This window comes from Scyliorhinus canicula, chromosome 19 (assembly GCF_902713615.1).
Source record: "Scyliorhinus canicula chromosome 19, sScyCan1.1, whole genome shotgun sequence".
Classification (NCBI taxonomy): domain Eukaryota; kingdom Metazoa; phylum Chordata; class Chondrichthyes; order Carcharhiniformes; family Scyliorhinidae; genus Scyliorhinus; species Scyliorhinus canicula.
The window spans coordinates 46,518,127-46,531,554 of NC_052164.1; the positions used below are offsets into that span (position 1 = coordinate 46,518,127).

General features: G+C 44.6%; 1 protein-coding gene across 2 annotated transcripts in view; it reads left to right on the plus strand.

The window, feature by feature from the left end:
• mrc2 (mannose receptor, C type 2) overlaps nt 1-13,428 on the plus strand; it is a 293,165-nt gene that overhangs the window by 78,155 nt on the left and 201,582 nt on the right. For both annotated transcript variants that reach the window (XR_005458165.1, XM_038778997.1), the window contains exon 3: nt 9,872-10,045. Coding sequence is in view for 1 of the 2 variants with exons in the window: in XM_038778997.1 (XP_038634925.1) it covers nt 9,872-10,045 (174 nt within the window). In the remaining variant the exon portion in view is untranslated. The remainder of the gene's footprint in view (nt 1-9,871; nt 10,046-13,428) is intronic.

Genomic DNA, 13,428 nt, shown 5'->3' on the forward strand with positions numbered 1-13,428 from the left:
CCAAGCCGGGAATCGAACCCGGGACCGTGGCGCTGTGAAGCAACAGTGCTAACCACTGTGCCGCAAATTAAGGAGGAAGATAGAAATTCTCTTTCATCCAATGTTTCTCTTGCAACTGTCCATGTAGAGACCACGATGGGGCATGGAGACTTCGTAAAGTTAACTCCGAAAAGTTCCCTTCATCCTCACTAGAGTTCATGACACCTCCAAGAGGCTGCAAATTATGACTTTTTAAAAGTCTGGCCTGACTCAATGAAAATTGCGAAGGAGTCGGACATGGCCGTCCCGCAATAGAGTCAGCCAGGTCTTGAGTGTCAGATGCACCCGGGTTTCTGACAGGAACCATACTCCTGAAAATTGCACAGCTCAGGGATGGGGTCAGGCATCCTGGAATCAAGACTCGCCATCCCACCATTTTTAAAGAGCTCCTGAGTCAACCCAGTTTGCAAAAACCCAGGCCAGCCTTTCAGGTCGATGAAAGATGTTTTCTGTTTTTATTCCTGATTTCCAGCATCCTTTCTATTCTGCTGGGATCTGCCTGTTATACACTTTGATGTACTATCTTCTGAGAAAATTAATGTCTGCAACCGTTCTTGAGATTCAATGCCGTCACCTGTAGAACCCAAACCCTTTCATTTAATTATAACCGTATAATTTCCTGAGCTTTAACTTCATTTTTAATGTGGGGTCTGAGCATTTTCTTTGGAAAGCTGTTTATCATGTTGGAATTGGACCCCCATCGATAAATGGCATTTTTAATTATGCCCCTGTTTGCAGTTTTGTTTTTCTCCTGTGACATTTATCTCAAATGAGGAGCGATCCAGAAAATATTGCTCACCCATATTCAACTTGGCAATCTGTTCGAAGGATTCTTGGACGCAGTAGCAGAATGGTGGGAGCATAGATGTGTGTCAGGCGCCTGTTCTGTTTGTAAACATGAATTATTGCTTTGCGGAGAATATTCCTTTACTTTTCAGTGATCCGATCAGTGTGCGCTCTTCATTCCAATAGACCACCCTGCTCCTTCTCTCATGACTGGCTATTGCTTCAAAGAACCATAGCATTTTACAGCATAGTAAGTGGGCCATTTACGCAATCAGATTCGGACCACTTACCTGAAAACTTATCCTGAAAACGTAAAAAATATTTATCGATTCCACTTCTAAATGTTTTATAGATTCTGTTTACGTTTCCTAACGATCCGTTTGTAAAAGAAAATCCTTAATCTTTTCCCTTGATGTTTTAAATTGATAGTTACTGACACACCTACAAGTGCAAGTGGGTTTTGACAAAGAAATTCATCAAAACGTACCATCATTTTGACGACCTCTTTTCAAAACAATTCAGTAGTTTCACAGTCACCTTTACTTTAATTCCAGATTTATCAGTTGAAATTGCGTTCCATCGCCTGCAGTAGTAGGATGTAAATTTGTGTGCTGGAGCATTGTCTGGGTTACCAGTCCAGGAGCATTGCCACTGTGCCAACACTAGCCGTAACATTCACAATAGACAAGTCAGACAATGACCGTCTGCGACAAAAGAGAATCCAATTATCTCCACTTGAAGTTCAACAGCATTACTATCACTGAATCCCCTGCTACCAACATCCTGGGGCTGCCAAAATACAGAAACTGAACTGGACTAGCCATATAAATACTGTGGCTGCAACCGCAGGTCAGAAGCTAGTAATTCAACTGCAAGGCACGAGTTGGGAGCATGATGGAATACTCTCCACGTTCCTGGGCGGGTGATGCTGCAACAACACTCCAGAAACTCAACACAGGCCAGGCCAAAGCAGCCTTACCCTCCACCTTCAATGCGCAATCCCTCCACCACTGACAAACAATGGCAGCCGTGTGTATCATCTACAAGTTGCACAGCGCCTTCTAAACCCACGGCCTCAACCACCTAGAAGGGCAAAGACAGCAGATAACTGGGGACACCACCACCTGGATGTACCGCTCCAAGCCAGTCACCATCTTGATTTGGACATATATCTGTCATTTCATTGTCACTGGGTCAAAATCCTGGAACTACCTCCCTAACAGCACAGTGGATGTACCTACACCACAGGGACTGCAGATGTTTAAGAAGGCAGTTCACCGCCACCTTCTCAAGGGCAATAAAGGATGAGCCATAAACACTGGGCCTAGCCAGCGTCACCCACATTCCATAAGAGAACTTAAAACAAAATCTTCTTTGTTATAATAAAATTAACTTGAGTGAATCTTGTCTGTACCTGTACCTGGCCTTCATGCCTTCCAAGACTAAGACATCCAAAACTATACTCTGACTGCAGCCTGCCCAATGATTTATAGCATTACTTCATTCATGTTTTACTCTCTGCCTGTAATTCTAAAATCTAATATCCCAGATCCATTTGTGTTACAGTTTCAAAAGATTCAAGATTCTAAAGATTTACGCGTCTGAGTCCCTAAGTCCTTCTGCACCTCTATCTGCAAAGTTTCATAATTTCATATATTTATATTTTTGTTCCTTATTCTTCCTTACAAAATGCCTCACCTCCCATTTCTCCGTTACATCCTGAGTGGGATTATCTGTTCCCCCAGCCGTGTGTTTTTTGACGGCACGCTGTTTGCTGGTGACGGGATTTCCCATTGAAGCCACCCCATGGGCGAGATTCTCCCAAAACGGGAGAAATCGTAAACCCCGCCCGGGTTTTACGGCAGCGCGCCCCTTCCCGACGGGGGACCGATTCTGGTCCCCGGTCGGGGCTAGCAGCCCGACGCCGTAGGCTCCGGCAAGACGGGCTTAACGAAAATCGTTAAGCCCGCTTACCGGAGTTAGCGCCGGCTGACGCGTCATATGACGTCAGCCGCGCATGCGCAGTTTGGAAGACTCCAACCCGCGCATGCGCGGGTGACGTCATCGCGTTTTTGCGCGAAACCCGCGCATGCGCGGGCCGGGTTGCCCCTCAGCCGCCCCGCAAATGGATACTGCGGGGCGGCGGAAGGACAAGTAGTACGCGGGCATCGGGCCCGCTGCCCGCGATCGGTGCCCACCGGTCGTGGGCCCATGGCACCCTTGGCACGGCCGTGGTACTGCCGTGCCAATCGGTGCCATGGTTATAAAAAGCGAGTTGGTGACGCCGTTTTTACGAACGGCAAGACCAGGTGTGTTTGCCGTTCGTGAAAACGGCGGAAAGGGTTGGGACTTCGGCCCATCTAACAGCTGTGAATCGCTGCCGGCCGTAAAAAAACGGCGGCAGCGATTCGGGTCGGGACTTCGGCGGGGGGGTGGGAGAATAGCGGGAGGGCGGGATAAATGTCGGGAAGGCCCTCCCGCTATTCTCCCACCCGTCGTGGGGGGCGGAGAATTTTGCCCCATGTTCCCGGGAAAGCTATGGGTGGGGGTTCTGCTGCCAGCGGGAATAGAGAATCCCAATGGCCGGAGAATTCCGAGCCATATCTGGCATTCATCTGCCCAAATTACTGATGTTAACCGTTTAGTTTGATGACCTTTCACCAGTCCTAACGAAAGATCGTCAACCTGAACCGTTGACTCTGTTGACTCTGCCACCTGACCTGCTGAGTATTTCCAGAATTTTCTGTTTTTAGTATGAATTCTGCATTTTGAAAGACCCCATTGAATTTTCCTCCATCACACCCTCAGGTTGTTCATTCTAGACCCTAACCACTTGCTGTGTAGAAGAGTTTTGTCAATCACTTTAAATCTGTCTCCTCTGGGTCTTGATCCTTCCACCAATGAGGACAGTTTCTCACAATCTACTCTGTCCAGATCCCTCATGATCTTTAAACACCTCCATCAGTTCACCTCACAATGTCCTCTTCGCTAAAGGAACGATCCCAGCGTCTCCAGTATACCCATGTAACTGAAGTCCTTCATCTATAGAACATATTATGATCCCAGACAAGACTGCAACAGTGGCTAGAAAACTGGACTGAACCCCCAATATTTTATTTTAATCTTGTAAGACTGTGAGGAAAGAATCCCTGGCTCCAGGAGTGATTGCACAAAGAAATAGGGATATGGTATATGAAAGCAAACTTTATTACTAACACACTATTAGAATATCCTTAACATTACACGAGAAAATAGCTGACAATTGCTCCATAAACAATGCTACTGAATACAGTGAATATACTACCCTTAACTGCTATCTTTATTCCCACTCAAACAACAAGAAATACCATCTCAGCTCTCAATCCACTGTTACTACCATTAGCACATAGGAATACCTACTGTACAGAGATGTTCTTTGAGAAGGAGAGATTTTGTGCCACTGCTTTAAAGAAAAGATTGACTACTGTCAGAAACTCTGGCTTTATTTTTTTTTAAAATGCTTCTAAGCTAGTTTCATCTCTCCCCTTGTCCTCAGACAAGTCTGCATTGTTGGGAAAGACTGCTAATCTCTTTAAATTGAACTGCAGTGAGAGCAAATTGCTTGACATCTGTTCACAGCTAGTACTTCACTTACCTGCTCTCTGCAAAATGAAATGAAAATGAAATGAAATAAAAATCACTTATTGTCACAAGTAGGCTTCAAATGAAGTTGCTGTGAAAAGCCCCTAGTCGCCACATTCTGGCGCCTGTTCAGGGAGGCTGGTACGGGAATTGAACCGTGCTGCTGGCCTGCCACGGTCTGCTTTAAAAGCCAGCTAGTTAGCTCTGTGCTAAACCAGCCCCTATGCTGGATACCTTAGTTCCACCCTGTAACCACATCATCATCCCAAGTTGAAATCTAATTAACTCCACAGGGACCCCATTTATCCAAATAAAACTGTATTAGCCCAAACTTTTTACGATGACTTATTTGTACCCCTGCCTCCCAAAACATTGTCCTTCAAACTAGGATTTATTTTAAAACATGCCTGCAGCAGTCGCACACACTCTAACCCAGGCTTTTAACCCTTACCTATAATACAATACATCTGAAATTCCTACATTCATAACAAGACATGTAAACAATGCATGTAAACTTTTCTTGAATGCTCTCTAAAACCGATTCTTACCTAATGTGTGGTGCCCAGAATTGGACTCAGTGGCGGAGGTTTCTAGCCGTCCCATGGTGGGTTTTCCCACGGCAGAGATGGCTGACGTATCCCACTGCCCGGGAAGCTGCGGCGACATCGACTTCGACGGGACTGGAAGATCCCATGGTGGGAAGGGCCAGAATATCCTGCCAAGTATTTCAATTGAGGCCAAACCAGTGTTTTATAATGGTTCAGTGTGACCTTCTTAGTTTTGTACTCTATACCTGTATTTATAAGGTCCAGAATCCAATACGCCTTTCTAACTTCATTTTCAATGCGGGGTTAAAAAAAAATTTTGGAAAGCTTTTTGTCATATTGTTAGAATTAGAATCAATAGCAAAAGATTTACCTCACTTCTCACTTCTTAATCTTGTTGGATTCGAGCAAATTGGATTGGATTTGTTTATTGTCACATATACCGAGGTACAGTGAAAAGTATTTTTCTGTGAGCAGCTCAACAGATCATTAAGTACATGAAAAGAAGAGGAAATAAAAGAAAATACATAATAGGGCAACACAAGGTACATAATGTAACTACATAACACTGGCATCGGGTGAAGCATACAGGGGTGTAGTGTTAATGAGACCAGTACATAAGAGGGTTGTTTAGGATCTAGTAGCAGCGGGGAAGAAGCTGTTTTTGAGGCCGTTCGTGCATTTTCTCAGACTCTTGTATCCCCTGCCCGATGGAAGAAGTTGGAAGAGTTGGGAGGGGTCTTTGATTATGCTGCACGCTTTCCCCAGGCAGCGGGAGGTGTAGATGGAGACAATGGATGGGAAGCAGGTTCGTGTGATGGACTGGGCTGTGTTCACGACTCTCTGAAGATTCTTGCGGTCTTGGGCCGAGCAGCTGCCATCCCAGTCTGTGATGCAGCCAAATAGGATGCTTTCTATGGTGCATCTATAAAACTTAGTAAGAGTTAATGTGGACATGCTGAATATCCTTAGTTTCCTGAGGAAGTATAGGCGTTGTTGTGCTTTCTTGGTGGTAGCGTCGATGTGGGTGGACCAGGACAGATTTTTGGAGATGTATACCCCTAGGAATTTGAAACTGCTAACCATCTCAACCTCGGCCCCGTTGATGCTGACAAGGGTTTGTACAGTTCTTTGCTTCCTGAAGTCATTGACCAGCTCTTTAGTTTTGTTGGCATTGAGGGATAGATTGTTGTCGTTGAACCACTCCACTAGGTTCTCTATCTCCCTCCTGTATTCTGACTCGTCATTATTCGAGATCCAGCCCACTATGAACATACAGACACTGAACAAACAGATCAAAGAAAGTATAACTTATTAGAACTTCGTAAAGGACATTGGTACATTGGTTAGTATTGCCAATTCTGGCCATGGGTGGCCGTCTGTGTGGAGTTTGCACATTCTCTATGTGTCTGCGTGTGTTTCCTCCGGGTGCTCCGGTTTCCTCCCACAGTCCAAAGATGTGCACGTTAGGTAGATTGGCCATGTTCAATACGCAAGGTTACAGGGATAGAGCGATGGAGTCGGCCTGGGTAGAACGTTCTTTCAGATGGTCAATGCAGACTTGATGATCTCCTTCTGCGTAGATATTCTATGAAAGACATGAGTCAAGCAAAGCCAGTACTCCACTTAAAACTGACTAAACAGAGCCTATTGAGCTAATCCATTACCACTCTTGGAGATCAGCCAAACATTAAAGGAGACCTTTGGGAGAAGCAGATGTCTGACCAGCTGTTTCTTTGATACAGTCCTCAAGTGGTCTCATTATGAACACCTGGCTGGGATACAAGATTAATGGATGAGCAGAGTAGGGTTTTCTTTTCAAAAGCAGATTACTAAATGGGTTTTCCTTTTCATCAGCATTTCAAGAATTGTCACTGTTATTTCTGGCTGATTGCTTTTGTATGTAGTGCCTGCTAGGTGTGTGGGCATGGAGTGGTATGGTGGCATTGGTGTGGACAGACTGGATGTGAGGTGTCACATTGTTTCATTACAGTTTTCTCTGGAAACCCTTTCGATAGATAAATTCAATTGACTCATTTTTACCTCAACGTGCCCTCCTCTAATTAAGCATTTTTACTTTAAACTGCTCATTGCCCTTTACCACAGCAAATCTGAACCTTATGATACAATGATCGCTGTTGCCTAAATGTTTCCCTACTGATGCTTGATTCATTTTACCCACCTCATTCCCTAGAAACGGATCCAGCAATGCCACCTTATGTTGGGCTATAAGCACAATAATTGAGAAAGTTCACCTGCACACACTTCAGGAGATCTGCCCTTTGCACCATTATTATCCCGGTCGAAATTAGGATTCATAAAAGCTCCTGAAATTAAGATAGTGCTTCTTATATGCAGGTTCAGAGGCATTGGTTCCACCATATTTTACATTCTTTCATGGGATGTTGGCTTCGCTATTCATTACACACATCCCATGAAGGAATTGTCATTATTTACATCCCTCATGTGGAATTTTTGTTTTTGTATCTTAATTCCAGTTTTCTGACCTTTAACCAATTTCCTATTCGTGCTGCCAAACCTGATTTAATTCCACGTGCGTTAATTTTTATCAATAAGCTTCCTTATCAAACACTCTTTGAAAATATAAATGTGCAGCATTTTGTATCAATGCAGTATGTCTAATATGGTGTAGAAGGTGGCCATTGAGCCCATGGTGCCAATGTTGGCTCCTGAAAGAGCTGTCCAATTAGACCCACTTGCTTGCATTTTCCGCATAGTTCTGTTTTGTTTTCCATTATTTATCCAATTCTGTTTCAAAGGTTGCTATTGAATCTGCCTCCAGCACTCTTTCAGGTAATGCATTGCCCTATTTTCTTCATCAAAGCCCTTCATAATTATGTACACCTCTATCAAATCTCATAACCGCCTCTGCTGTAAAGACAACAGCCCTAGCTTCTCTGATCTCTCCTTTTGACAGCCCTTCCTCATCCCTGTTACCACAGGGGTAAATCTCCCCTAACCCCTCTCTAAGGTTTTAACATCCTCCCTGACATCCTCCCTATTGTGTAGCATCTGGATTGGTCACAATGCTCTCGTTGAGGCCTTCTTCTTCTTCTTGACTTCTCTGCCTGAAGGCAGGTCCGACCCATTGCGCCACAATATCCATGACCCCTGCAAAGGAGGCAGGCCCCGAATTCAGCCAGAATGGGGGATTGAACCCCATGTTGTTGAAACCAATCTGATCCACATTGGCCTTCCAGCCAACAGACACCCCCAAGGAATCCGGATGTCCATGACAACAAACACTTTGACATATATGTTGTAGTCTGGGACTGTGGATATTGATGGTAGAGGCTCCAATTTCTTTCCATCACAAGGCTGACCCAGGAATCTCTCCCACTCTTCCCGGCTGCTAGTGGCGTGCGTTGGCAAGATTTACAAGTTGACACTAAACCTGTTTGGCCGCATTACCTTGCTTGGCCATCAAGCCCTGGAACGGGACTTGAAACAGAAGCTTCTGGCTCAGAGATAGGGATGCTACCCACTGCGGGATGAGGCCTAACCAGTGATTTATAAATGTTTAGCATTTCCTCTCGCGTCTCAAGTTTTCAGACATAATTTTCCATTCACAAATCCCTGCCACATTACCTCAATTGACCCGCAATATCAAACTAATATTGTTGGATTGAATTAGAATATTAATATTTTTTTAAAAGCCAGGCTATCTGACATACACTGTTCATTTGTGTCCATCACTTTATACTTCTGTTTCAGATTTGAGGTTGCTCTTTTTAACAGGGTATTGACATCACTGTAAGCCAGACAGTTGGAGGTCGGGGGTAGCACTTTGTAGTTTTGATTTATAGCAGGGATAGGCAACCTACGCTAGTGAGTGGGACGCATGAGTAACTCTCCTTCATCTCAGTGGGCTGCAAGACTAAAATCGGGCTTGTTCACTAACCAAGACCCTTGGATAAGGTTAAATGCATTTAATAGATGCCGAATATTTCATAACGAGTTATAGAAAATGCTTAATCATTCATATATTAATAGAACTGTGCTGTACGACGCAATGACTGTATAGATGTGCACTTGCGCTCCCACGGTATTTGAGGCTATGGGCCAAATGTTGGACAATAGTTAGGTGGTTCTGTTTGACCGGCACAGAAGCGATGGGCTGAAGGGACTTTTCTGTGTTGCATGACAATATGACTCTTAACTGTTGTCAACTTCAAGTGGTAAAAACAAAATAAATACTTACTCTTGATTGGATGCAGATGGAGCACACGGCCCTCAACTTGTATGAAATTGGCACGGACCTCACTGCACCTGTCCTTGCCTTGCTTGTGTAACATTCAGTCATACCAGTAGGAAAAAAGCTGTATGGATGGAAATCAGGGGAATGTGACAACCTACACGTGGGAAACAGTCAACACAATGTGAGGGATTCTCTGATCCTCCAGCTGTGTGTTTCTCTGAGGCGTGCTGTTCACTGGCGGCGGCATTCTATCTTCCCGCTGCGTGTCAATGGAATTTCCCATTGAAACCACCCCATGCCGCCGCGAGGACCACGGGGGAGATGCGCTGCCGGTGGGAAAAGTGAATCCAGACAACCGGAGAACTCTAGCCAATGTCTCGTGGGCCACACTCAGAACCCTGAGGTGGGAACCCATGTGACCCCCGGGCCACAGGTTAGCCATCAGTGATTTAGAGTCTCCAAACCCATGACTAAAACTACAGTCAGATTATTTCTCTGGTGGTGTGGATTGTTAATTCATCTGTTCAAAATCAATCCCAGTCACGAACCGGAGTGATTGGCAGGGATATTGTCCAATCAGCTCCGTTCCAGCTGAGACTTGCCGGTGTCAATATATACAGTCCCCCTTTTGGTCCTTAACAATATATTCTCTTTCCTTCAGAAATATACACCATCCAGGGGAACTCTCACGGGAAGCCATGCACCATTCCGTTTATGTACGACAATCAGTGGTACCATGACTGCACCAGCATCGGTCGAGAGGATGGACATCTCTGGTGTGCAACAACAGTGGATTATGGGTTGGACGAAAGGTGGGGGTTCTGTCCCGTCAAAAGTAAGTGAGCTTCACCCTTTGAAGAGGGCAGTGGGAGGGCTGTCTCTCGGTTGATGTGAATATGACCTACAATTCAGGTCAGAATTACTGGGGTTTTAGTCCACTATCAGTTCTCTTTTCTTTCACAAAATCAATCTTTATTTGTAAGTTTAGTTAGAATAACAAAGGGCCGGGTATCCATCAGACTCTTCCAATCCCAGGACAGAGATCGGGTGCAAGTTCGGTCTGGAAGATCCCACCAGAGGGAAGGGCTGGAAAATCGGGCCCTACGTTTTCACTTTTCTATAAATGTAAATAAGAGCCAGGAGTGAATTCCTAGCGGGGCGATTTGCTGGTGTGATTGGGAAGGGTTTGAACTAACTTGGCAGGGATGTGGGAGCCAGAAGGAATTATCAAAGGGAATACTAAATTGCACAGATTACTGGGTGAGATAGATAACGCTAGAATAGGGAATAGTAAATTGTTAGGTGGAGTCAGAATAAGTGAAAAAGTGAGAAAGTGTAAATTAGGATCAGTATGCATTTATGTGAATGCACAGATTGATAAATAAGATCAGTGGTTACAGGTGCAGATTGCCATGTGTAACTATGACATGGCTATAACGGGGACCTGGCTCAAAGAATAATAATAATCGCTTATTATCACAAGTAGGCTTCAATTAAGTTACTGTGAAAAGCCCCTAATTGCCACATTCCGGCATTTGTTCGGGGAGGACTTGGTGTAAAATATTTCTGGATACAAGGTATTCGGGAAAGGGAGGGGTGGTAGTGGCACTAAAGATTAAGGAAAACACTGCAGTCCTGGAGAGGGAGGATGTCCCAGAGGGGTCAAGGACAGAATCTATTTGGGTTAGAGTTGAAGAATGAAAAAGGTGCAATTACACTGTTTGGTGTTGTCTATAGGCCACCAACTAGTGGGAAAGATGCAGAAGAACATGTCTGCAAGGAAATTATAGAGAGGTTGCAAGGATTACATAGCTATAATTGAGGACTTTACTTATATGAATATAGACTGGGATAGTAGTAGTGTAAAGGGTGAAGAGGGGCAAGAGTTTCCAGAGTGTGTTCATGAAAACAGCTGTATGTTTCCAGTCCAATGGGAAGGGTCTTGGAACTGGTTCTTGGAACCACTGGGCCACATGGATATAAATATCAATTGAACCTTTAGGGAATAGTGATCATTGTATCATAAGGTTTAGGTTAGCTGTTGAAAAGGAAAAAGAACAATCCTGGTGGAGAATAATTAACTGGGGAAAGCCTACTTCAATGGGGGTAAGAACTGATCGGGGCTGAATTAATCGGAGTCAAAGGTTGGCAGCAAAAACAGTAACTGAGCAATGAGCTTCAAAGAAGAGATCATTCAGGCACAGTCAAGGTATATTCCCTCGAAAGGGGAAAGCAGGGCAACACACCCAGAGCTCCATGGATGATCAAAGAGGTAGAAATTAAGATAAAGAAGAAAACGTATGCAATTGGGGACCTGGCTGAATATAGAAGGTTCAGTTTCAAGGGGGGAAGTAAAAAAGAAAATAAGAGAAGCAAAGGGAGAGTATGAACAGAGACTGGCAGCAAATTTAACCAGGAATCCCAATGCCTTCTCTGGGCATATAAATTGTAAAAGGGTGGTAAAAGGAGGAGTGGCGCTGATCAGGGTTTTACACATGAAGGCTGGGGGCACGATAAATGAATACTTTGCATCAGTCTTCACCAAGGAAGAAGACGCTACCCAGACTATGATGAAAGAGGAGGTAATTGAGCTGCTTGAAGGATTTAAAATTGATAATGAGGAATTGGATAACTGTCTGTACTTAAACATAGAAACATAGAAAATAGGAGTAGGAGGATGCCGTTTGAGCCTGTTCTGCCATTCATTATGATCACGGCTGATCATCCAACTCAATAACGTGATCCCGCTTTCCCCCATATCCTTTGATCCCCTTCACCCGGTGCTATATCCAACTGCTTCTTGAAAACATACGGGCTAGATGCTCTGTCGGCAGGATCTTCCATTTCACCGGCAGCGCACTCACGCCCGCGGATTTCCCGACGGTATGGGGTGCCCACAATGGGAAACCCCATTGGCCGGTTGCCGGGATGGAGGATCCAGCTGCTGGCGGGGGCGCAACAGAGAACCCCACAATATTTTGTCTTCAATTACTTCCTGTGGTAATGAATTCCATAGGCTCACCACATCTCTGCCCCAAATGGTCTACCTTGTAACCTCAGATTGTGACCCCTGGTTCTGTACACCTCCACCATCGGAAACATCCTTCCTGTATCTACCCTGTCTGGTCCTGTTAGAACTTTATAGGTTTCTTGAGATCACCCCCTCATTCTTCTGAATTCCAGCAAATCCTAACTGACTCAATCTCTCCTCGTAACATCCATCCTGCCATCTCATGAATCAGTTTGGCAAACCTTCTAGAGCAAGACCATCCTTCTTCAGATAAGGAGACCAAAACTGCACATAATATTCAAGGTGTGGCCTCACATGGTCCTGTAAAATTGCAGCAAGACATCCCTGCTCATGCACTCAAATCCTCTCGCTATGAAGGCCAACATATCATTTGTGTTCTTTACCGCCGGCTACACCTGCATGCTTACCTTCAGCAAGTTGATAAGGCACCAGGACCGGGTGAGATGTGTCTGATAATACAGAGGGAAATGAGAGTCAAAATTGCTGAGGCATTGGTCATGATGTTTCAATCTTCTTTAGACTCGGGTGGTACCAGAGAGAGAATTGCAAAGATTAAACCCTTGTTCAAAAAGAGTGTCAAGTCAAGCACAGCAACTACAGGTCAGTCAGGTTAACCTTGGCAGTGGGGAAACAAAAATTCAGGCAACATAAATGCTCAGACAAATGTGGGTTGATTAGAAATGCTAGCATAGATTTCATCAGGGAAATCATGTTGCACTAACTTGCTGGAGTTTTTTGAAGAGGGAACAGAGGGGGGGTTGATCAGTGTAATGCTGTTGATGTGGTGTACATGGACTTCCAAAAGGCATTTGATACAACGCCACACAACAGATCTGTGAGCAAAGTTACAGCACATGGGATAAAAGGGTAAGTAGCAACATGGACGTAAAAGCGGCTGAGTGACAAAACACATAGTGCGATTTCATGGATGTTGACTATGCTGGAGGAAGATTTGTAGTGGCGTTCCCCAGGAATCAGTATTGGGACCCTTGTTCTGCTATTAATGATCCTGAACTTTTTCCACAGGCCACAGTTTCAATGTTTGCAGATGCTACAAAATGTGGAAGTATTGTAAACCGTGACGAGGATAGTGTAGTGTCCAAAAGGGATATAGACAAGTTGGTGGAATGGACAGACAGGTGGCAGGTGAAGTTCAAAGTGGAGAAAAGTGAAATGATGTATTTTGG